At 46.2% G+C, this 25,988-nt stretch overlaps 2 protein-coding genes across 3 annotated transcripts in view; one reads left to right on the forward strand and one right to left on the reverse strand.

Annotated features, from left to right (window-relative positions):
* Window positions 1–25,988, reverse strand: part of Trpa1 (Transient receptor potential cation channel A1) — a 221,924-nt gene that overhangs the window by 107,999 nt on the left and 87,937 nt on the right. Inside the window, exons 2-4 of the mRNA XM_077690748.1 lie at window positions 17,480–17,636; window positions 2,078–2,253; window positions 716–826 (exon numbers count right to left, since the gene is read on the reverse strand). Coding sequence (XP_077546874.1) covers window positions 716–826; window positions 2,078–2,253; window positions 17,480–17,636 — 444 coding nt within the window. The remainder of the gene's footprint in view (window positions 1–715; window positions 827–2,077; window positions 2,254–17,479; window positions 17,637–25,988) is intronic.
* Window positions 1–25,988, forward strand: part of LOC144159336 (GILT-like protein 1) — a 239,541-nt gene that overhangs the window by 55,010 nt on the left and 158,543 nt on the right. The window lies entirely within an intron of this gene.

Raw genomic sequence — 25,988 nt, forward strand, 5'->3', positions numbered from 1 at the left:
ATGCGGGCGTTTTACGATATATGATGACCCAGCCCAATAACCTTGTTTAGCGTGTAGAGCCGAGAATACTACTTCCCATGCACAAATCACGCTGAATCGGAAACTCCGGCACACGGAATGCTCGTAAAGGACTAGTTGCTTTTTTAATGATAATGTCTGAATGCGCAACCTCGGAAGCATAATTTGCTGTCTCTTCGAAGCTACGCGCGTCGTAACTGCTAAGATAATAAAAGTAAAAACGCGAGCAACTTTGCTGCACCGAACTTTTAAGGGAGGGTCATAGACGGGCAGAAAAAAGGAAATTGTCCCATTAAAACCACGACTGCACTGCGATTCTTCGGTAAAGGACAGCAAGAAATGAGCGACAACCGACAATTTAGCAAGACCCACCTCTCGTAGGACCAAAACGACAGGCGACAAACTGGCGCCAATTAGGTAAGGCTTAACGTGAGTTTGACGCAAGCCATGACCGTCTCGCGTGTGATTACCGCTGGTCAGACAAGAAAACGCACTTCGTGGCGGTAAAGATATAAAACTCGTCAAGCTAGACGTGTAAAAGTCGTGACGGTAGAGGTATAAAACAGCCCTGCCGGAAAGAAGGGAAAGTTGTGTGACGCAAGCCTAGACGGTGCGTCAGATGAAGGCACGGCGTGGAAACGCATTTCGTAAATTCGCGGAGGGGCGATAAAAAAAAAAAAAGACGAAGGCGACCCACGAGAATTCTGGCGCATTCGGCGTGGTCGTAGATGGCTGCCAGGTGGAGAGCGGTGCGACCGTGCTTGCTCCTCAGGTTCGTGTCCAGCTTGTCCCGATGCTTGACAAGTTCCTGTAACGTGTGGCTTCGTCAGCTTCAATCGACGCTGTCAGCACTGCATTTCAGAAACTAAGGGCTTGGTGCTTTTAAAGTTTTTGCTCGAAAGTCGTCCTCAGCGAAGTCGCTCAGCGGCCTTGAAAATTCAAGGGGCGCGCTTAAAAATTATTATCGTACATTCTTATGTACTTAAATTGAGGAGTGCACCAGTAAAATTAAATTCCGTGCCTTACTAAGAGGAATTTGTTTTTTTTTTCTTTTGTTCAACTGCAGATTCTGGAATATCTTTGTTACGGTTGCTCACATTTATATTTGCCGCATTGTACGGTGGTTAATTTAAGAATGAATGTACTGATCATTAGCTAAACGGTAAGGTCGTGAACGAGTCGAATCAAGTTCAAAGAGTTAACTGGTTGTTTAAATGGAAGGTGATCTGAAATTATGTTTAACCAAACTTCCTGTCCGACCGCGCAACCATTGCTTACACTATCGGCAGTTGCTAGTGTGTTTTCTTAAAACACAATAAGAGAAACTAATAAACTTAATTCATTGTCTGCAATAAACTACCAAGCTTTTACTTCCCAAAGAGTCTTTTGCGATCACAAGTAAGTTGGCCCGTTGTAAGCAACAGTGGCGAATAGCCTATCATTCTTTCGAAATGTATGCAAATAAAATACCCAGGGGGAAAAAAAAGATTACCTTTCTTTTTTCTCTATTGTACACGCTTTGTGTACTTTTGATGCCCAAAACTTTGTTTGTTTGACCGACCATGGGCACTGGAAAACACTGGGCACTAGCTGCCCATGTACCAGTTGAACAAAAAACTACCTTGATCAGCACGGTTTATGCTTCAAGTGAAGACAATAACGTCAAGTTTGTATTGCTATCATTCGTATTACCAACGAAATTGCACAATATTGCTTATCGAGCCCATTGAGCCGCTGGGCTCGATGCGAGTTGACACCCATAAACAAGAGTTCTTTTTAGCCCACTGAAGTTCTTGGTGCCACCTATTTTTTATTTGTGAAGGTCCGGGAACCTTTGTCTGTCAATATATGGTGTCAAGTGTGGAAGAGAACCACAAAGTGTGAGAGAGAAAAAATGTTCTTTGGGTTGTTGCTCCTGAGCACCATTGGGCATCAAAGGGTTGACTGAAAACCAATTAGCCCGACGCTCAAGTTAAGTCGTCCATTTTTCTCGGCATCGCACGCAGAACAGGCGAATGACTGCATAGTCTTTTCGTCACGCTACGCCTGCGAGACGTACCTGTAGGGACTTGACCTTGTTGAGTTGCGTACTCAGGTGAAGCGGGCTCTGGACGTTCTTGTTGAGCACGCTCGTGTCGGCGCCGTGCTCGATGAGGAAGCTGATGGCGTCCACGGCCTCGTTCTCGCACGCGCTGTGCAGGGGGGTGTTGTCCTCGTAGTCCAGCATGGCCAAGTCTGCGAGGGGGTCGCGCACGTACGGCGAGAGCGAGTTGGTATGTGAAAAGAGAGCGCAGCCGTATCTGTGGTGCCTCTGAGATGCGAAAAGAATGTCGGAGTTCGTATAGACACCTCAGCAAAGCTAAAAAGGGGAACCATATTGCGATAGATGCGCTGAGTGCTTTGTGTGTTGTTCCAGCTCGTTCTAAGTTCGTGCGAACCACCTACAGCAATACACGTTAGCCTTTAACACTCGTAGACTGCGTTCGAGGTTACCAAGGACACACTTTTTACACAGGAATACAAATTAACGACGTGGCACGAGCGCTAACTAAAAACTGATTTATTAAATTTATTAGAAGTGACGCTGCAGCCCATACCTATAAACCAAGCTAAAGAGCCATTGAACAGATTACGACGTTTAGCGCCTATGTTTATAAAAAAATCTCCTTTCAATCTCCCCTCCTCAGATTTTCAGTTGTACTTTGCATGCAACCCTTTCTACATCTTTTGAGGCCCAAGCAAATTTTTCAATTCTAATAAATCAGTTGTTTGCGCTAGTGCTGTCAACGTCGTTCGTTTGTACTCCTCAAAAAAACAGTGTGTCCCCGGCAACCTCAAGCGCCGTTACAAACATGCAAAACAAACTAGTCCGATTCCTTACCTTACTGGCCCTTAATATTGCCCGTGAATTTCAGCTCTGGGGCACTAATTGTTTATGTATTTGGCCTCATTCTATTCCAGCGAAGATGGTTGGGGCTCTGTTTTGTCCGATAATATTAGATCCAAACGGGGCGTAGGTAAACTTTTAACTAAAATATATGTAAAAAGGCTAGGTGATATGGTCGCTAAAATAGGAAAGAGCGAATGCTATCTCCACTGCGCTTTAACGATGCACCACACACAAAAAAAACAATACAGCGCCGTCGGCCACCGAGACGACCCTACAAGGAATCCGTGCGTCTGCCTTGTTAATTCCTTAGTTGGCAGCGGAGTAATAAATGTCTGGGCATTATCGCCGTTGTCAACACATAGTATCCTGCACGAACAATATAGCCCCCATAAAATACATATGCTTATTTTTTGCTGCAGGTATGTTATAATTCAGTTATTCGACATTTTACTCCTAAGTCAACCCTCACATTCATTTCTCGAATAATATCACCCATATATGGGGCCCATATACAGGCGCTATATCCTAAGTGCCGGATATAACAGGCCCTGCTGAAGGAATTTTCTCACCTTAGTTCTAGCACGGGAGCTCGCGCATATGCCGGATAACACTGCGCCGCGGCCGGTTAAAAGCAGATCGACTGAGAGGAGCGACAAAATGCGGGTGGCGGAGCGAGGGAAAGTAAAAGCGAAGGAGAATTCTTGAAAGAGCTGGACACGATTTTGCGGGTCCACGAACAGAACCGCACGCACAGGAGCGCCGGAAGCTAGCAATTCAAAAATAAAATGATCTGCGCATGCGCCGCTGCGGGTTAACGGAGCTGGCAGCGCGAGTGAGCTGCAGAAATGCTGGCCGGCCAAAAAGCCGTTTTGCAACGCCGCTTGCGCGTCCATGCATTCCATTAGATCTGCGATTTTCCCGCGCTTTTGTGCGCGGTGCATTTCTGTCCAATGCCGTTAAAGTTGCACTTCGAGGTCGCTGCTTCAGTTACACTGCCATAGTGACTTTCTTTTATTTGGAATCAGTTCTGCCTGTTGTTCTATGCAAAGATTGTTTAGATTGCGCAATGAAACGGCAAGGTACCTCGACATTTTTAACAACAATTTGCATTTGTCTAAGCTTGCTTTGATTCAAATGTACTGATCGCATTTTTTATCTTTCTCCTTCTATTTATTTTTTGTTTGTTTCAGTCTACATATTTAAGTTGTTTGTGTTTGCTTTAAATTTTGTATGTTTCATCCTGTGCACCACCGCTTAAGGCTATTGGCTGTTGGTGGGCACGTAGAAATAAAGATTATGATGATAATGATGATGATGATGATGATGATGATGATGATGATTATGATGGTGGTGGTAATTGTGCTTGGACGCATTTATGAAATCCACACTGACAGTACGGTAGCCGGCCGCAGCGCTCCAAAGCGGTTCATTTGTACACTGTGGGAATGAAGTCCACAAATCAGATTATTTTCACGTAAGAAAATCATTAAAAATTAACGCGAAATGCGGTTATTTATTCCAAGACCTGTAGCAGTTTAGAAAGAAGCATTACCGTATACGATTCTTGCAGTATCTTGTTCGGCTAACATCTCCGACATGGTATTTATACAAAAAAATTAAAGAGCTCGACTATAGCAGCGAAGAAATTTTATAAGACCCGCAGCTCATTTCTCCTTGACAGCGGTAGCTACTGCTCGACCAAATCCGTCTGCTTGGCGTGTAGATAACAGCAACTGGCGCAGTTTGTCCGGCCCACATTCTTTACTTGCAACCTTAGACAGGTTAACTTTCCTGCCTTCCTTCTACATTTCTACATCCTTCCTTCCTTCCTTAAGCGTCTTATCTCAGACCCAAGTTTTCTTTTGCTTGCTATTCGGCTGGGGAAAAAAAGCTAACCTGTTCGATTCTTATGGGACGTACTACAGAAACAAAGAAAGAACTGAACGAGGGTATTGTAAGTAAGACCACCTATAGGAAGCAAAGCCTACGCTTTACCGGATTTCATGCTGCAGTTGCAACTTCCCATGGTGTCGTGGATCCGTCTACTAACTAAGATTGAAGCGGAAAAAGGGAACTCGGAAGAGCTTCCTTAAAAATGCCAGGGTGGGGCTTTCGTATAAGTTGCTGCCAGGTTTCTCTCACATCTACTTTTTCTTTCGCTTCTTCCTTCGCTTCCTAAGGCCATTTTGAAACAACTTTGATCAAGCTATCCCCAAAACTTTGTGCAATATAAGCGCTGCCTCGGCGTGGAGCCAGGATTCCAGTAAGGATGGCCTTTATCTCGGGCGTCGAAGATAAGTCTTTAGCGGAACCGAGGCAACGCGTGTCTTTCGTCCTTTCTTTGTGTCAGCCAAGCTGATGGGGTTACACGTGAAATAAAAGTTAACCCAACAACAACCCGGTGTCTGTCACACAATATAGAACGTGTCCGCAATGTTTCTAATCCACACTACGAAATTCCCAGTTCCCCGAACTGTATTTTGATAGGTCTACGCGGCAAGCAGGAATCAGAACGAGTACGTCTTTAACCCGCTTTTATTGCCGCCTCTTGGCCGAAGAGGTGAATTTCGGTGTACAGTTGAACCCTAGACGACGTTTCCGTGCGCCGAAGGCCGTTCGAGAAGCTGGCCAACTTTTGTGGCTTTTACGCGGGGCGCGTAATGCGGGCAAAAAAAAAAAATAGCGTCAGTCCTTTTTATCGGGAGTACTAATAGCGTGGTTACAAAGCGCAGTCATCCCCCTTCACGTCAGTACTGGAAAAAAGTTATTATTTAGTCTCTATCAACCAAAAGATTCAAAATTATATTTTCAGATTTATATCTAATTGTTTTACGCTTTACTTAAGCGGGCTGTACCCTGAATAACGGTGTCCATGGTCTTCTGGTTTCATTGACGGCTTGTGGAACTTACCTTCGGCTTACATAAGCCTTTGCAAAAAAAATACAGGCCTCACCAAAATTTTATCAACCTCACGAAATTCAAAGCAAAATGTTTACGCTCAAATTTGACTGAGCAAATTTATGAAAGTTGAAATCAGCTGCTTTTCACAGCTTTAGAGAATGAAATATTTTAGCATCACCGGAGAAGTGACTTTGTATTTTGAATTACTCGAGGCCTAGAAACTTTTGAAAACGACTGTATGCGTCGACCTTTTGTTATGAAAGCAGCCGTTCTAGTATTGAACTGTGTTACCAATATCGTTACTGGCGCAGTCGACAGGATGAGGTAACTACGCATGTCCGAATTATATCTACCAAAGTTTAAACAACAAAAAACTGTTATTCCTTAACATGGTCATCCGCCTCTAAAAATCTCCCTCTTATATTCACTTCTATACCCGCAGAACCAGGCAAAAGCAATTAGCTGGGCCAGCCTATTTGCCCTCCTTTCATTGAATGGCCCTTTTCTTCCATTGTCCGCACCAGATCCCTCAAGGACTGCTCCAATCCGCGCTAATGAGATACGGCGCATGGCACGTGCAGCGTGTAGCGTAGCGGCGCCTGTGCTGTCATGGCCAGACGACGTTATCTGGACGCGTACTTGTTGCAGTGGGCCCCTCAGTGCTCCTTTCTCCTTGTCGCTCACACAATGGAAGTAGAAAATCATTGGTGAAACACCCCAGACGGAATGTGTTCTTCCAAGCTCTCAACTCGATAGCATTTACGCTTGAGTCATACACACTTCACATGGCAGGGGCCACGAAGACAAAAGCCACGTTTTGTTCTATAAGAGAACTGCTTTTTCTCTATAACAATGATACGCGATTTTTGTATAACGTCCCATAATCTCGTTTGTGCCATTGGACACTGCCGACCGAAGTTCCCGCCAAGAAACAGATCTGGGGCGGTATTCTCGTGACTGTCCCTTTTGTAAACGTCCCTTTTGCGTCCTTTTCATCGTGACGTACTTCCGGTTAAGCAGTAAGCGTTGGCAGTAGGTTTGCCGCGCTTGCATTACGTCACTTCCGGTTGTTTGCTTTTAGCCAATCACGGCTCGCTAAAAGAGACACTTTTGAAAGGGACGCAAAAGGGACAAAACTCGAGAATACCACCCCTGGGCACTGCAGTGGTGCCTCTCGTTCCATTCCACTCGGCGACAACTTAAGAACGGCACCAGAAGTTGCCGCTGTGCCTTATCACCGTAGCCGGATGTTTCCCCGCGCGGCGCAACTAGGGCGTTACTGGGAATATTTTGAACATGGCGTGAGCCGTTCCCGTGATTTTTTGGACTTAATGTGCTTATTAACGACTCCAGTGACGACAAACAAACTGTGTGAGACAAGGCAGACGATATCACGCATTCATAGCAAACCCCTTTCAAAACGCGCGCGCACTGGCGTCACGGGTCCGGCGCTTTGGCGGAGTGATACGCTACATGAGGTGGTGCCGTTCTTAAGTTGTAACCGAGTATAGTACTTGAATCGTGAGGTGTAGTTAACACACCGATAACTATGTTTTTAGCCCTGGCCCATATTACGCCCCTCCTGCCCGTGGTACACCATGGTGCCTCAAAGTTTGAAAGTTCTTCAATATTTCTTGCGCCATTTCGGTTGAGAAAGCGTCTCTTGTGGCTTGAATGGAGCCGAGGGAGGTACCAAATACTAATTCTCATGAACTAAAGAAAGTTGTATTTTTTTATTTGTGGCCCCTTTGTAAAGCCCTTCAGGAACATAAATTCTTGGAGCACAGGTCTAGTGACAACACTTCCGTAGCTCCGTGAAAACAACATGTGGTAGGCAACAGCCGTGGCTCCATAGCTCGCTTACTGGCTTCTCCAGATGGGTGACGTGATGCGGAAACCGGTTAGGTAATCGTACCTGGATCTTCCTTTCGCGTTACGTAATACGGGAAGAAACGCGTTTGCTTATAAGCGGTATGCCAGCAATAGCCTCCTCCTCCCTGAAGGACCGGCATATTCATGCCGAACGTTATTGAAGGCACTTTGTGCTGATCATCACCGACCTGGCTGCGCCAGCTGGCCCAAAATGTTTATTTTCTCTGCCTCGTGCCAAAACGAAGCCGACGCTTTCCACGTGCGTTGGTCGGACATATTCGATCGGCTGCTAGGACAGAGGGCGATACAGCAACGCGCCGGAAAGGTGTGTTGCGTTGTGAAAGCGAGCAATCTTCGTGGACAGCAACGCGAGTGCAAGGCGGCGGAGCAATTTCCTGGCCTTTCTTTCGGTGGCTTCATGCTGAGTGCCATCGGCGAGATCCTTAGGGTTCCAAGACGGCGAAAACCTTTGCTTCGAGTAAAAAAGAAACGCGTGAGGATTGTAGCTTGAGGCTTTAGTTCTGTGGCTTCAAAGATGAAAGTACTTCCTACGCATTATTACGTGCGAACAAACCCACTCGATACCGTTATGTTCGGCTATCCTTTCCAGGAGTTCTGGAAGGTTAGGAGACTGCTTTGGGTCCGTTTAACCATTGCCTCCATGTTGTGTAGGAGCGGAAAACAGTACTTGGCGCTCAGAAAAGTGAAATTTCAGAATATGGAGTAGACAGTGATATGCAGATGGAAGTTTAACTCGAAAACTGGTCTTATTTTGAGCTAAAAAAATATTCGCTTCACCCTGAAAATAACCTGTTAAAGTCCTTATTGGCACTACGGCCTGTAGTGATGATCTCTCAATTAATGGTGGTTCCAGCGTTATTTTCTTGCTCTTCGTGTATTCGTTCAAATAGGTATAGGATATGTTCCTTTTTGAATACTTCACTGTAACAGGAAAAAGTGGGAATTCGTATTTTCTAACCTAGAGACGTTACCTAGAAAGTGGTTTAACAATCTTTTTTTTTTTTTCTTGCTTGTTTGGAAATTCATTGCTACCACGCCTATGACTAAGGTAGAAAAGCTGGGCCAGTTAATTCACAGTTTTCGAAGTAGGAACCAGTGTTGAACGCTACACGAGGGGAGAAGACAGACACGGACGGCCCTGGACTTACAACTGATTTATTCGAAAAAATTCTCCCCTGTGTAAATACAAATTTCTTTCGCTTGCGCATGTGCAGATATGCTCACCCTTGGCAGAGCATGTACGCCAATGTCTTTGTAGTCCAGATCTGAAAAGCGAATCTATACTGGGGCGAGGTGCGACAAAGCAGGAGCGAGAGATTATCGAAGCCTACATGATATGTAAACACGGTGAAAAATGTGTCAGTGACCCTCTGGGGTAATCACAGAAAAACAAATCGCTTTTAAATGCAGAGCATTTCTTAGCCTCGCCTCTTCCTGCGTCGGACGGCGTCCACAGCTCCGCGTCCGCAGCAGGTGCGCCTCTCCTCCTTCCCTCCTCTCTCTCAACAGCAGCTGGCGCGCGCATGCGTCGTAGTCAGCCCGTTCGCTACGTCGCGGTCTCGGCGTAACAGGTGCGTGATAGCAGCGCGGTGGGGCGTGGAAAGGCGCGCGCTGCTTCCGCATGCGCGCTCTCCCCCCCGCACTGCTCTCCCTCTACTGGGCGCGCTGCAAATATAAAGCGGCTAGCGGTCGCTCGCGCTTCAGTCACTGCGTTGCTCCTTCCTTCCTTCCTTGGTTGACGCTCGCTCCACCCTAACGCGACTTTACTCTCCTCTCTCTACCCCAAACCAACACCAACGCAACTACGACCCAACTACCCACCCTAATGCGACTTTACGCGGCGTTAACGACCCCCAATGCTCTGCATTTACTCGTGTTTCCCTCGCGGGAAGGCGCGGGAATTTTTTTTTTTTTTAGCGGATGCGTGTGAGAATGGTTTCTTCCTTGCTCGCCTCCTTGCATGCGCATGCGCAAGCGAAAGAAATTTGTATTTAGCCAGGGCAGTATTTTTTTCCAATAAGTCCGTTGTCGTCCAGTGCCGTCCGTGTCTGTCTTTCCCCCTCTCTAGCGTCCAAAACTGGTTCCCACTTCGATTCTATGAAATTTAGGGCTCGATAACACTTAAAGCAGCCAGAGAAGGGCTTCACAGAAAGCATATGTAGAAGGGAATGACGTGGCACATTATGGCCCCTGCGCTCCTTCAAGCTTTTGCGACACGTAAGCAGAAAATACAGTACACTTCTTACCCCACGTACCGCAGCGCAACTGTGCATACACGCACCCAACTGGGCTGTTTTTCCGCCGCCGTTATTTTGCGGAATGCTTCAAATAGCAAGAAAAGCGAATTTAGCATGTCTTTACGTTAACGCATCAACTGGAGCAAAACCTTTAAATGCGAATCTCGGCAGCTGATGGCTCTATCCTACCGTCATCTGTACGGCCCGTACCGTTTACGGTTAAACCTGGATGTAACGAACCCCGATGTAACGAATTCCTGGATTCAACGAAGTTTTTCAATTCCCTATGGCCACCCACATTGAAGTCCATGTTCTTACGACCTGTATGTAACGAAGGCATTGCAGTGGTTAACCTTCATGTAACGATTTCGCTAGGTTGGTGAGTAATTTTTTTTTTGCATTTTTCTGAAGAATAAGCTAGATAACTGCACTAAATTAGCGAATTTCGCCCGCGCCACAAACTAATGTGCGCTTCTATGTATGAGCGCTGTGCCTGTTAGGTGGTAGGCCTCCCTGTCTGCGTGTAGTTGTGCGTCACCGCTGCTACCTGTAGTGTCGGTTCTGCTGCCAGAAAACAAAATTTTTTGTTTTGTCAAGACAAACTCAAAATTTTAACTGCCGTCTCCGCCGGCCATAATGAAAAAAGTCGCCGCCCAGTAAGGTATCCCAGCTAGCAAACTCTCAATAATTTTGAGTGCGTCAAATAGCCTCAAGTTTGCCAAAAAGGCGCCCTTCAGCACACGTTTGGTCCTTGGTACGTGTTAATGCACCGAAAGGTGTCGAAAGGAAAAAAAGGATATTTCAATTACGTTTGCGCATACGGTGGTATGTGACCTTGTTTGTTCGGAATACTGTGTAGTACCTAAGCTCGTGTTAAAGCAGCAGGCACAAATCATGCAATTTTCCACTGACATACATCCATGAATTAGGAGTTCACCGTTACAGATGTCTTGCAGTCTGGTTTCTTTTCTGCTTCATTCACGCAAGCCTTAACTCGAAACTTGCATGCAACAAAAACCTGGATATAACGAAAAATTTAAAATTCTTGTCAACTTCGTTATATCCAGTTTTAAGTGTATTTACTTTACTTGTAGTTTTTACTCAAGAGTAAGCTCTCCTTCCAACTTTGCATGATCTTTGCAGAACGCTTTTGGCGCAGCCGGACACGCACTCACTCTTTCGCCTGCATCTAGGTACACTCTCGATATCGCTCTTTTTCCTCCCCGGCTTCTCTTTCCGGTTTCATAACACAGCAAAAAAATACCGCCCCGTAGCGCAAACATAAGCTGCATATGAAGCATAGTTTAGCGCAGAGTAGCTTGACGTTCGGTGCGAGTGATCTCGTCCCAGAAACGAAACTCCGTGCGGGCCTTCCTAGAAGCGGATGCGTCGTCCATTTCTCTTGCGTTTTTTTTTTTTAAGTTTAAACCGGGGCGATGGCGTATGTGTGTGCACCTATTTTTGCGCGCATTTCTGTTGTAATAAAAAGCGTTAGATCCCTTCTCGCAATATTTTATTTTAACACAAAAGTGTTTTATTCCCGGATACACGAAGATTTCGCTGAAGTCATATCCATCACGGAAGTGACGCCAGTACAACGAAGCAAGCGGCCTGTAAAGGGTGCACCCCTGCACATATGGTCTTCTTGCGGGGAAGTCACCTTTAGTACTAAAGAGTACGTTCTAATTAGGGTTGTTCGTTCTCAGGTGTTATATCTCAACACGAAGGTTTTTTGTGCCGAGATATCCACACATTTCACTGACGTCATATGGACGTCGTTCTCCAAGCAGGACGTCGTTCTCCAAGCACACCCACAAGACAGCCACCGACCCAAAAATCATGCTCAGCTGCAGATTTCGCTGCACATTTCACTTTCGTGTTTTACTGATTCCTATGACAGAGGAACCAACCACAGTTCTTTATTTTTCAGGCCAAAGCGATCAGAATAAAATAGCCGCTCCTGCTTCTAAAGGTATCGAAATAACAACCAAGGCAATAGATCTGCCGTGAAATCTGAAGAGGGCTAAACTTGCTCGCGAGAAACTGCCGAGCACTTGTGTATTTGTCGTTGCGCGAGCAACAGCAGGTAGCTGCCTCTCTCGTGCACGACGTGGAGCAAGGCTTCAGTTGCGTCACTTTCTTAGACCCTGGGTCAACCACAATGATTCATCTTTACGGACAAAAACTTTGCTTCGATTTTTTCCAACGTGACGTGACGTTTAGGCCGCGTCAGAACTTGCCGGAAATAAACATGTTGTTTCTCTCTCTCTCTCTTCGATTTTTGTGGGGTTCTAGACAAGAGAAAATTTTGTAGTTCTTACATTGTGTGCATGGCTACGTCTGTTCGCGTTTGCGTCGTCATGTACGTTTTTTTCTCCTTTTTGTTGTTAGGCGCTTTGTGCTTCCTGGCCACCATTTGCTCAACTTTATTTAGAGTTTTGTTTCTTGCATTTCATTGCGTGTCACTTTTTATATAACTTTTGTTTTCTGTCTAGTTGGTGGCTTCCCAATCTATCGCATCCGCCTCACTGCATTGTATTCATCCCGATCCGGCGTAGCAAGCACTGCCGCTAGCAGAGCTGACCTCTCCAGCCTACATTAAAGAGTTCTCTCTCTCTCCCTCTCTCTGTCTCTCTCTCTCTCTCTTTCTGTTTCGCGCTCTGTTTCTCTCTGTGCCTCTGTCTCTCTGTTTGCCTCTCTCTCTTTCTGTCTCTCTCCCTCTCTCTATCTCTGTCTCTCTCTTTCTTTTTCTCTGCTTATCTCTCTCTCCTTATCTCTCACTCTTTCTCTCTATCTCTGTCTCTCTCTCTCTTACTCTCTCTCTCTCTCTCTCTCTCTCTCTCTCTCTCTCTCTCTCTCTCCCTCTCTCTCTCTCTCTCTCTCTTTCTTTCTCTCTCTCTCTCTCTAAGGCTCTTTAGAGGTCTTGTGTGGGTTGAATCGTACTCCTCCCGCCAGCTTTCGACCACGCTGCGCAGTTATTCGCCGGGTCGTCCTTAGGGCAGAACTGCATCGATTGACGAAGCTACTTAGGAGCTCGAAGAGGAGGAAAAAGAGTCTGCGAGAGGAGGTGACTTCCGCACGGAGGGGAAGTACGCCAAACAAAGGGCGTGGGAAAGGAAAGAAGTCTTGCAGCCGCTTCGCAGTTGACCTCGCCCGCAACCTCTATAGGAAAGCGGCGTTAAGGCCACGAAAATGCGTGAATTTTAACGCAGGATTGTTCCTATACAAGCAGTGAAGTACTAGCTAAAAGTAAAGGCCACGTACTTCATCGTATACTCTGACTGATGAGCAGTTACGCGCAGCGGATTGTGTACTGAGTACATGAGTGTAAAATTGATGCCACTTTGTCCTAATTCCCAATTGAAATATTTAGTTAATGTTAACTACTTTGTTGTTAAATAACTAAGACAAGTAAGTAAAACTCGGCGTAAGCGTGGAGTTGTCTTAGATGCTGATTATTACACAAGTTGTTTCCGAATAGAACTGGGAATACACATTTTCACATTGAATACTTAAGAGTGTGTTTCATTTGTACCCCTTGTGCACATGTATTATATTTTTGTTTGAGTTGTACCATCATGTGCCTACCACAAGCTACAAGGTTTCATGTTTTTTTCTCGCTTTCTTCTTCTTTTTTTCACATTGAGATATTACCCCTGTTTGAATTTGTACCCTTCCTGCATAAGCATATCATTTTGGTTCCCATCCCTACTACCCCTAGTAGAAGATTAAGGTACAAATTAAAGCCGTTCCACTCAATGTGAAAGCTGTCGCAAGTGCAGAGAAGTGATTTGCCATAATGGGCTGCAGCGCCGTTATCCGCTCACTGCTACCACCCTATGCCATTCAAATTTCCCGCCCTCGCAGTGCTCGCGCGGCCTCTGCCTGAAACTGCACCAGAGGGAGTTCTGTTCTTTTTGTGCTTGCTTTTCCTCCCGAACGTGACAGCGTTGCACTGCCACTTTTTTTCGCTTACTATCGTAAAAACCAACCCAACGAGCGTGCCGAACTAAATGAACGTGGGTGCTGCCGCTTATTTACATATGTTTTGCCTCGAATGTATACCTGCAGTTTTCTTAGCGCTAAACATAGGGGATAGAAGAAGGGGGGAGGGGGGCAAGCGGCAGCCGTTTGGAAGTTCCGAACGCTTATGACTATTTAAACCGCTTGGGTCTCGAAGCCTCTGCGGGACGTACTACGACGGTACGCCGGGCTCTACTTCAGTCCGTTATCTCGCTGCGCCGCCTGATTCGGGCAGTCGCCTGACCTGGAGCGTTACAGTGAGCTACAACGACAAGGCGAGCCCCTAAAGTGTTCTGCACTCAATAAAGTGAAGCTGCAGTCGTTTCCGGTAACTAGACTCGACGCGCACAAGCTCAAGGGTTGACAGGAGAAGCGAATTCCGAATTGTTTACAACTGAACGCTGAACTAGCCAAGTATGACTGGTAAATAAAATTTCGTGTAACGATAGAGTCGTCTTAGCGGTCATTTCCACTGTACGTTTTTTTTTCGGTATATTGAAATTAGAATGAGAAAATCGCCATTTTTCCCGCAAAGACTTTGGCTGTGAGACGCCGGGCACGCTTGAGCCAGTGTGGGTTAACTGTATACAGTTTCGCTGTTGTAAAAAAATTCTGAAGATATTCATGCCTGCGGTTTCGAAGGGATTTGAAGTATATAGTTGCCGATTCGCGTAAATACAGCTGTCGTGGAAAATCGTGAGTTAGGTTCGCCTAAATGCCATCTTTTCTCTATAAATTTACCTGTGGTAGTTTATTTCCGCTGCAACCACAAGCCCCAGGGCCCCGAATCAGCACGTCCGCCGAACGTCGGGGTTTCACGGGAAAATGAAACGACTCTAAACACTGACGAAACGTTATTTCAACCTGTTGTTTCTCATTTAACTTCTCGTGCTCTCGCAACACACGAGGGCGTGAAGAAATTTGTTATAAATTAACAGCGTTAGAACCGTAGGGTCTACTAATTTCCTCCTGGATGACGGGTGTCTAAGAATAAAAAAAAAGAAAAAGAAAATGAGTTTGCAGTGCAGCGGCGAGTAATGGGCTCGTGCGGACGGTTACTTTTCTCTAAGAAATACCATCACGTACCGACGTATCCATGGCCAGTGCTTGGGGACTTGCCTTGCAGTGATTGCTTTTGCAATATAGTGAGAGTTTCTTTTTTTTTTTTTTTTGCAGTTCTAGGGAGGAATAGGCTTCGAAAAAATAAAAAGAGGTGATAACATCGATGCGAAAAAACATGTCTAGGTCCCCCAGAGACATTTTTCAAAGTGTTCGCGAAATCACCGAACAGGTTAGGGCACGGCTCTATAAACGGATCCGCAGCGGTCGTGGAAAGCGTCGACGCGTTAAGCCCGAATTAGAATTGCAGACGCGAGCGAGACGGAGGCACCTGGAATCGCTCATAACGCACGTTTAGCCGTGGATCAGCGGCTGTGTGCCGGAATAGTCACGGGCGCTGGCATCTACGCCGTTAAGTTCTAACTGACGAGCGTTTGAGTCAACACGATTCATTCCTTTTTTTTCTCTCTCTTTTTTTATGTCTTTTCTCTCTCTCTCTCTCTCTATTTCTCTCACACGGGTGCAGATGCAGAATTTCGAAGCCAGGTCGCTTTCACCGCAGTCATTGCGAAATTCGTTGACAGCAAGTTGATGCGGGTATCGATGTAAAAACAACGCGTTGGTGCAAAAACAAACCGTCTTGTAAAAACACGCACCACACGCCGATCGTTTGAGCCGCGATGAAAATGTCTGCGTGCAGAGCCGTTTGTAAGTTCTTTACTTATTTCGTTTATTAAGGCAGGAAGACTGCGACGCACTTACCCATAGTTTCCGTAAAACACGTTCGATCATTGAAATACTTATTCTGTTAAGCACGTTTGCTTACCTGGGTGTTTGTTGTTTGTGATATTTTTTTTTGTCTGCAAGACGATGTAGATTCGGTAGTACCGCACAAGGAAGAAGGACGAAAGGGAACGGAAAACCCCGTTTACTACACTGGAAGCACTGAGAAAGTAAGAGAGAGCTTCATCCGCCTTCTGTGAAAGTGGTGATAGGGACCGATGTCCTAAGATTGTCTCTATCGTGAACGGCAGATTGTGCAATCGGCTGAGCTAGGAACTGCACAGAGGAGCCTTAAGCCCGTTCTACATGGGGCGAATTTCGTTTGCGAATTCGCAGCTGCGGCGCCACTCGTGAACCAAAATGACTTATTCTCGTTGCTGTGGCGATTTTCCAGATGTTTGGAAGAGTCGAACTTCTCTTGTGAACACCGCTTAGCATTTGGCAATATGTCGCAGCAGTGAAAACGTGAAAATAAATTGTTTTGCTGCACGGGCAGTGCCGCAACTGCGAATTCGCAGGCGAAATTCGCTCCATGTAGAACGGGCTTTACACCGGAAGTATACCGTTAAACCGTTAACACGTTATTCGCGTACGTTTGGGGTTGTTCTTCTGAATTAAGTGTAATCGTTGTTCTGGCCAGGGGAAGAAAGAAAAACACGGTAAAAAGGGATTTATTTCTAAAAACCAGGAAGAAATAGGAAGCGGCAGGTATCAAGCATCCCCCGCATCAAAAGTTACCGTAGCCTAAATATAATGAGGATGCTGGTAGCATATATGACCACTTTAGAAATCTAACACATGGCGGTAGGGCGCACATGCTAGTCCATGTATATTTCAAAATTCAGTCATAGGAGAATTCTGTTTAAGAGTTCCCAGCTATTTTTTTTTTACCTCTCGGTGAAAGTTCAGTCGTCTGACTATACATGCTGCCCTTTTTGTTTTTGAGACTCTGAAAGTTGTTCATCGGGCTACCTTTACCCTTTATTATTGCGTTTATAATTTTTTGCCGCAAAGTTATCTAAGAAGCTTCTTGTAAAACTGAAAATATTAGGAACGCATTCCACGCCGTTCGTTTAAGCCACAACCCCGTTATTGCGGCCGAGTGCTACAGTCTGATTTAGTTTTGTACTTTCTTAACTTATACCCTGTAGCCAGAAGTGCTCTCTACCGTGAAGCCAGCTGCGTACTTTCAATTGCGAAGCGAGATGAGGAAAATTCAGCCCAAGTTCAGTTAGAGCGAAATCGGCTGAAGCAGCGGAGCCGTGGTTCCCTTGTGTCGGCTCGAATGTCAACGGGCGCTCACTTTGTAATGACTGCCGCCGCGCAATTTATTTATTTATTTATTTATTTATTTATTTATTTATTTATTTATTTATTTATTTATTTATTTATTTATTTATTTATTTATTTATTTATTTTACACGGTTTCCGCAAGAAATCGCGGTACATAAACGTCAGTGGTGGTAAGTTCCCTCCCCTCTAACTTCCGTAGCGGGAAGGAGAGGAACCCGCCCCTGCGAGACCACTGCGCCTTCTATCGGTGGGTCTGGGAACCAGCTCCTACCCGTGCGTGACGCACGACCGTCAGCAGGCGGACGAAAAGGCTGGACCTACAACATCTCCGCTGTTAAACGTATCTCTCCCGTAGGCCGCTGTGAGTGCGGTTCTTCCTTACCCCCGTCGTGCTTGAGTATGAAGTCGAGGATGTTGACGCGGTTGTGCGCCGCGGCGTGGTGCACGGCGGCGCGGCCCCGGCTGTCGCGGAACTGGAGCCGCTTCTCGTCTGCCGTGAACAGCCGCTCGAACTCCCGAAGGTTGCCCTTCTCCGCCGCCTGCAGCGTTGGTGCAAAAGAGACTCGTGACTACCGTGGAAAGCTGGGCTTGCTGTTGGTTCACGGTGAGCAAAAATTCAAAACCAGTAAAAAAAAAAAAACGCTGCGCACAAGAGAGAACAAGGGTAGCCTCTGGACTTACACTAGACCTACACTGTACTCACACTGAGCTTACACTTGACTTACACTGGACTTACACTGAGCTTACACTGTACTTGCACTGGACTTACACTGGTGAACCCTGTTGTGCCGGCTGGACCACACCGAACAAGCCAGAGAAATGTCCAAGACGGCGGACATTCTCGACGAAGTCCATTTTCACTTCCGGGTGACCTCCCCCCCGCACACACACACCCACACAAAATTCTCAGGCACTTAATTCCACCTACGTGCTTTTTAAAGGCGAAAGCCTGGTGATACTGATCGGCTACTTTTTCAAGTACATCGTATTTGGGTCTCTTTCTTCGCTATCGCTTCGTCGTTTTTCGGCGCGCATTACTTCGACAGGCGCCTTGAGTGCTGCTACACCGTGTTGGCAACTTTCTTAGCTCTCCTTTCTTCGTCTTATGTAGCGAATTCCTTCAGCAAGCAGACTGGCACACGCCAATGCTTTCCTGGAATCCTGGTTCTGCGCGGCTGGCGTGCAGCAGCTCGGCCCGCGTCCCATCACGTTCAGGTGTCACGCAGCCCGCCGTATAGTACAACATTTACGTTTTAAAATCTTAGTTTTGTGCGCGTATATGCGTTTCCTAGTCAGTACAGCCAGACGCCACCCGAGCTTGCTTATGGGGGTTATATCACAGCATAAATGTACCTAAAGCATACAGAACCACCCGAACTGAAATAAATAACAGTCAAAACGGACCTGCAATGGTTGAAAAATCACGGTGTAGAAAAATATTTAACCGAAATAGCTGAAAGCGACCTAAAAGGGGAAAACCCGAAAAAATGTACAAGAAGCAGTAGCTGAAACTGACCAAAAGGCAACGAAAATACTCGAAATCTATTTTTAAGGCATAAAGATGCCATAAATAGATTCTACGCGTGATAACAAGTGTTAATGTTCAAATATGATTAACCCTTGCAAATGAAAAAGAAAGCGGGAGCGGGATTTGAACCTGGGTTAGGATGTCCGCTTCGCAGGAGCGGAACTACGACACAACAAGACCAAACGGTTCTAAGCGATTAAATTGAGGGCCACAAGCACGTGGACATAGCTTCAAGCACGCCCCTAGATGGCGCCATGCGTCGCTCGGCTGTGTTGACTAGGAAACGTCTATACGCGTTTTGTGCAGCAGGCCCTCAAAGCTTACAATTCCTGGTCAGTCCCCTAAGTGGATACCTACCTGCCACGGAGAAAAGAACAACTAAAACTTTTGTTCCACCACTGACACCGTGCGGAGATATCGCAGTGGTAGCGCACTGGGCTCCTACTACAGGAGACGAAGGTACAAATCTTGTGTGATCTGAAATGTGCTATTTATTCACTCATTATAGCGGCGGTCATTTTTTTGATAGGGCAACGACGGTTTTTCGCACCTTAAAATATTGACTTATAAAACAGCGCTAGAAACAGGACTACAGAAAGGGCACACAGACAGGGCGCTGACTAACAACTGAGTTTATTGTCACTGAACGGGCAATAAATACGGAAAGAAAGTGACACGTGAGGAAAGAAATAACAACTGAAGGTACAGTGATCTTCATTACTAACACAATCGTAGCAACTAGCACGCCTTATCTACAGTATCACCAAGAAAGTGAAATTCTTTCACCGAAAGAGCAACAGACGGAGCGCTGACGCAATCATGTTTCCGGGTATGGATTTCCCAGGCCTCTCTAATCTCCCGTCGCATCCGGTCGCGTTATCGCGCCAGCACGTGGCTTTTCTCAAACAGAGGCGAACAGCCTGGGCATTTGGCAACGTGAGTAGCGAGTGTGCTACCAGTGGCGTTTCTTACGTCGCACGCGTGCTCCCGAAGACGATCGTTGAGGCATCGCCCCGTTTGTCCCACGTACGACCGCTTGCAAAACAGTGGTATCTCGTAGATAACCTCCCCCTGGCACTGTACGTAGGGCTTCGTATGATTCTTCGCGCATTTTTTCTTCGCTGGTCTCTCACTGTTTACCTTGCGGCAAAGGCTACTTAACTTGTCAGGAGCAGAAAACACGAGATCAACACCGGACCGCCCTACTATTTTCTTAAGCCTGTGGCTCACCCCGTGGATGTAAGGGATCACGGCTACCTTCCTTCGCTCTCTGGAGTAATGAAGATCACTGTACTGTACTGTGTTAGTAATGAAGATCACTGTACCTTCAGTTGTTATTTCTTTCCTCACGTGTCACTTTCTTTCCGTATTTATTGCCCGTTCAGTGACAATAAACTCAGTTGTTAGTCAGCGCCCTGTCTGTGTGCCCTTTCTGTAGTCCTGTTTCTAGCGCTGTTTTATAAGTTAGTTATGTACCAACTGGCCCGCCTTCAATCTGTGTTGCAGTTAAAATATTGACCCCAAAGTCCACCAGGGAAGACGACAAGCACGAGTCGATTATATACGACACATGCTCTCCACCAAGAACAACACAATGCACGTGGACGCAGCCGCACAAGATCCCCGAAAATAAGCAAAGTGGCTTTAGTCGTTGACTGAAATCCCCATGAGATCTCCAGTAACTCGCTACGTCACGGTATCATTACAGAAACCGAGGAGTCAGCTGTTGCTTTTCCAGCAGTTGAAGGATCTAGTACCGGACGATCCATTACATGCATAATTTCTGGCTGCCAAGAGGCCTGTTTACATTTTCTGAATAACAGAGCAGACCACCACACGATTCGTGTACTTATCCTCTAGGTTAAGCGGCATAACTCAGCACCATATACACCCATCTACGATCCACCAGAAAATTTTGTGGCCACGGGAGCTGAGGTGATAACAGGGAACAAAGATGCGGATGGGGCAGGTCGAGGCCATACAACATACCTAGCAGCCGAGGAACCAAATTTTGAAGAGCCTATGCCAGTACCCGCTGAATGCGCGGACCTCCCTAGCGTACCACACTGCAGAGGAATCATAGAAAGATACCCATTGCCCCACTATTCTCCGAAAATGGAAGAATTCACCTACTGAAGTTGGCTGCAGAGAGGAACATCGCATAGCTTAAACAAACGCTGCAATATGTACCCGTCTCGATATGAAGTCACCCAGTTGGAAGCCGTCTCATCTTATCGCTATTTAGGAGTAATTATAACTTCAAATCTCTTTTTCCTAGAAAGCACACATCGAATACATAACGAGTAATGCCAACCGCACATTAGGCTACATCCGGCGAAATTATCGCAAAGCCCCGGTTTCATTAAAGCTGTTATTCAACAAAAAGCCCCGTAAGACCAAAATTAAAATATGCCGCCTCAATCTGGGATGCGAATCAAACTTCTTCGCAACACACCCTTGAACTTGTTCAGAATAACGCCGCCCGTTTCATCCTTTCAAACTACAACAGAACTGCTAGCGCGACCCAAATGAAGTTAACTCTACTACTACCGCTGTTATCATTACGAAGAAAGGTTTTCCATATGTCCTTATTCAATAAAATTTATCACCACCCAGTGTTTAGCCGATGAACTAATTGCAAGGCCATCTTATCGCTCTTCACGTGTCGACCACGCCTACAAAGTCGCGAACATTTTTTGCCACACAAACTCATTTTTTTTATTCTTTCTTACCGCAAACCTCGACCGAATGGCACCACCAACCCGGTGACATGGAATCAATAGGCGATTCAAATCTTTTTCGCCGATCGTTGTTTGCCTTTTTCGGGCCTAGTGATTCCACGTGATATTCTTTCTGTTCGTGCTGTTGTTCTTGCTTGTTGCTTATTTTCATTTCTCTTTAATAACTGTTGTTGAGCGCATGTGTTGCACATTTCTTGAGTAGTACTGTGTAAATTTTGTGTAGTTTGCTTTGTAGCCGGCAAATGCTTTTCGATTGTTCTTTAAAACGCGAATATTTCTACGCATCCCTCCAGAAGAACCACTAGCGTATTTTCTTATGCGCTTTTGTTGTCTGTGCTACCAGCATATGTAGTCTGTTGCATTCTCGCCGCTTTGTTACTCGCTACTTGTATTGTTTTCCCCAGAACCCACTCCCCTCTTCAATGCTTGTGCGATTAAGGGTACTTCAAATAAGCAAAAAAAAAATAAATATCAGTCGAGGATTCCCCGTAGTCGACACTCGGCGCTCTCGCACCTACCGCGCGGCACAGCCCGCCGACCAGTCCATCTCAAAGTGTTCATCATGGTTGCGCCTTCTTCACCACTTTTTACCACACGAAAGCGAACACTCCGCACACTACACACTTGAATGGCAGGCAGACACGACGCACAAAGTGCCTGCTTCGGCAGATGTCTCCAACGGCTCTAACTCCGTTTTCCCGCCAAAATCCCCGCTGATGCGAGCGCCACCTTTCAATCTCTTCGCATGAAAAAATAAAGAAAAGAAGCGCAAGTCGCAGCAACACGCAGCAGCGCGCCCCACGGCTCCATTGGGGATGTGTATCAGGGTATGTATATGCGTGATCAGGAGAAGAGCGATCGCCGCCGCTAGACTTTTTTTAGCGTGAGTTTTCTGGTTTACACGCATGCAAGCGTTCATCACGCGTAAAATAAAGCGAATGTGTGTGCTGCCGACCCGCTTCACGCCTATATGGAAGAAAAGACGCGTATCTAAGTCATGTGATGTTCAAAACGAAGTTTACGGTGCCAAAGAGCGTGTTTCACGCCTACTACGCGTGGCCAATTTTAGAGTGTAGAGAACATAGACTCCAGAAAAATCAGTTGTCTGTGCCTTTAGGGCAGTACGGAAGTAGTCGCAGTGCTTGGTGGAAAACAGCGGCAAAATGAAGCAAGGTAGCAGACGACGCGCTTCGAACGTACAGCCTGCAGCCCCACACACTGGCCATCCTAGGTGGTGCCTAGCAACGCCTAGGCATTTTTTTTCCCTCTGTAATTCTGATTTTAAAGATTCACACTCCTACAAAGCGACGTTGCTTACCAGCGCCATTTCTTGGTCGCACGGCACCATTTAGCACTGTGAGCTTGAACATGCGGTTTCACTTACGACGGCGCGGATTTACGAGGTGGGTCACCTAACACCACCAGCTAAAGGTAATACAGCTAAAATTATTGCGTCTAGCTATGCTCCCAGAGATGATGCCACATGGGAGTAGGAAAAGCTTTACTATACTCCTAGATATAAAACAGGCGCAGACGTTGACCGAGACGATCTTGTTGAGCCTTTAGTGCACAGTTGAATGGTGCCGTTGTAGCGCAGGCAACCCGCATCGTCGGCTAGAGTGTCTGGACGTGCTGCCCGAAGCTTTGTTTACGGAATCACGCCGGGTAAAGGCTCACGGCAATTGCTAGATACGGGTGCACTCTCGTTAAGCGACGGATCGATAAAGAAGCCGCGCATCGTGTAGACCGCGGAGTCGTTACTTTCACAGTCGAGGTCATAGGCATCGCAATAAACGCCGACAACGCACCGGTTCACTTCCCCTTAAAAGGCGAGGGAATTTGGCGGGAAGAGACCGTAGTCAATTGCAAGTTGTTCCAGGTGACCAAGCTATTTTAGCGTTGACGTCAGCTATGTGTCGCGTCGAGGCTCTTGTTTGAAGGCACCTCTCCTCACTCTGCTCCCGCGGTCTTATTCTTGCAACTCTAGGTATCAGCAGCCCAATAAAACAGCCGCTTTGCGAATACATGGGGGCATTAGAGTCAGTCTATAGTATTTCTCGGCGCGCCGCCTCACCGACTTAGATGTTGTAAGCAATGGGTCCCATATAATCTAACTGCCTGCACTAAGCGTATTGATGGCGACGTAATATTAATGGACGGGCGCGGTGTGATTCCTATAAACACTAACTCACCGGCACGTCAGATGCATCGTGCCCGGCATAGCGTCATTTGAGCAGTTGCTTGATGTGAACATGATGTGCAACCGCTCAGCTCAGTCTACGCAACCCGAAGCAGGGATGCAGCCTATGTGGTTCCAGCTTCTTCTCTTTATTCAGCGAGGATTGTGCACAGACAAGGACAATTTGCTTGATTGCGTCGTGCTTCTGACAGCCTCCCGACCGCTCGCCTTCACTTCGACGTGGTCGCTATTGTACGCGTGATTGTATGTAAGAGGCTCGTGCTAGACGCTAGCTCGCCTCTCCTGTTCTTCTGAGCCCATCCCGTATCTTTTGTACTCGGCTAGGTCCCTCCACCCCTCCAAAAATTCATTTGCATTGCATACGCCCAATATTGTGTGTCTATCTCCGGTCATGGCCCTAAAGAAAGGACCAAATCCGGTCAGATGGGAACCGCGTCAGGCTGCGCTCATGGCAGAGAAAAGAGCACACAAAACGTGCAGTATTTGTACATTAGCCGGCAGCAGGAGAACATAGAAGCGAGGTAGGCCATATAATGGCCACACATGCGGACGAGTGCTTCAGGGGTTCACCCTCTTCCCTCTCCTCTTCCTTCCCACCCTACAGCTTTGTCCTCCCACAAATTTTGGTAAATTTTCACTTGCGGAGTAAAATGTGCTCACTTTCAGATTCCTTGTGATGCAGATCCATTCCTTGAATACAAACTTCGGAACTGTGGCTACAAGATATCCTGTGAACTCTTTGAACATATGCATTTTAAATATGTGTGCATCCTACCATCATGGACAGTTACATGATGTTTAGTGTAGCGATATTTAAAACTGATATATCATCCTGTACATCACCATCTGTATCCCGATATATATTGCGGTGGTTGACTCTTGCTTCTCCCTCTTTTTTTCCACCCCCCTCTCTCTACCCCCCCCCTTGCTTTTTTTTATCTCTCTGTATTTACCCTCATCTGAAGTAGCAAGCTCTACCGTAAGTGTAAGTGGGTCGGACCTCTTCAGCGTTCATAGAAGTTGCTCTCTCTCTTCCATCCAAAGCGAAGCGAATGTACGTTGATCATGTGCTGATATGTCCGATCTTTCAGTGATTGACGGCGTACACCGTGCTTTATCATCTTTACGGATCGCCTTTTAAGTGGCAGATGATCAATCACGTGCCTGCTTGGCTTGTTTCCCAACAAAAATTCTTGTCGTACTTGGCGGATTTCTAAGACTCAAGCGCCCAAAAAGAGACACGTCTCAGCGGGCATGCGTGCGACTATTCTTCTGAGAGGATTTTTCCGCCCATAGAGAACTAGCGGCCGTTGTTTGGTTAGAAAAGCGGGGTTTGCTCTAATGTGATTTTTTTTTTTTGGTGGTGAAGAATTTTTTTTTTTGTAAGACTGAGAAGTTGCATGTGACTTGCAGGCAAATATTGCTTGTGTAAGCAGTATGAAGGGCACCTTTATTCATATTTCTGTCGCTGTTACAGTTCCATCCGCGCACTCGAAGAACGCTCCTGATGGATTACCTCCCAGCGAGGGGGGCTGACTTGCATGCAGGTATTGCTTGTGTAAGCAATGTTCAGTCAGCCGTTATTTTCGTTCGTCTTGCCGTTACACTCCCATCCGTGCACTCACAGAGCGCTCCTGCCGGATTGCCTTACATCGGGCAAACTTTCGCAAGAAACCGGAAAGAGCAGCACAGAGTTTGGACGACAGCACAAAGGCAACTCGAGAAGTCGATAACGCGAAAAAAAAGCACTGCTTCCAATCCTTTTCAATATACGTTAATATTTCTTGTGACGTTAAGGTTAAGGTTGGTAGTGAACGCTTTTCACATACTTTAGTGGTATGGTTAAATGTTCTTTTGTCTTGCAAGACATGCGATTGTGCTCTGTAAATAGTGGGCTATCAGGTTATGGAATCACGGAAGACATCAGGATAATACGATTAAAAGTCCTGGAAAACTTTATTTGCAGATATATGACTAATCCTGTATGCGGATCGATAGTTAGGGTGAACTACGTAATTTGTCTACGCGAAAGATTAAAAAAAAAAAAACCTTTTCGGGAAAAGAAGCAGTCTGAACGATCGGAGAAATGTTCCTTTTTTTATCCTTCTTTCCTTCGCCTACAGGCTACCTTTTGTTGAAGAACCGCCGCCACCTGTAACCTTCAGATCCAATCCTGTCGACGCTCATGTTTAAACCTACATCGTAAAATTCTGTCCTGTACCCATTCCAGGGAACACACCACGGAAGAGCTGCTCAAAACTACTCAGTGCTTCTCAAAACGTCTCTGAAGCTCCACCGCTACACGCTGTAAAACAGATCTTTTATTGGTTCTTCGTTCCTCATGGCTTATGTTTTACGCGCTTACTTTTATGTGCTTCCTTGCTGCTTACTTTTTGCGTTGTTTTAAGAGGCAAACTGACTA

Source organism: Haemaphysalis longicornis, unplaced genomic scaffold (genome assembly GCF_048455015.1).
Source record: "Haemaphysalis longicornis isolate Haplotype H1 unplaced genomic scaffold, Haemaphysalis longicornis Haplotype H1 scaffold_10, whole genome shotgun sequence".
Taxonomy (NCBI): Eukaryota; Metazoa; Arthropoda; class Arachnida; order Ixodida; family Ixodidae; genus Haemaphysalis; species Haemaphysalis longicornis.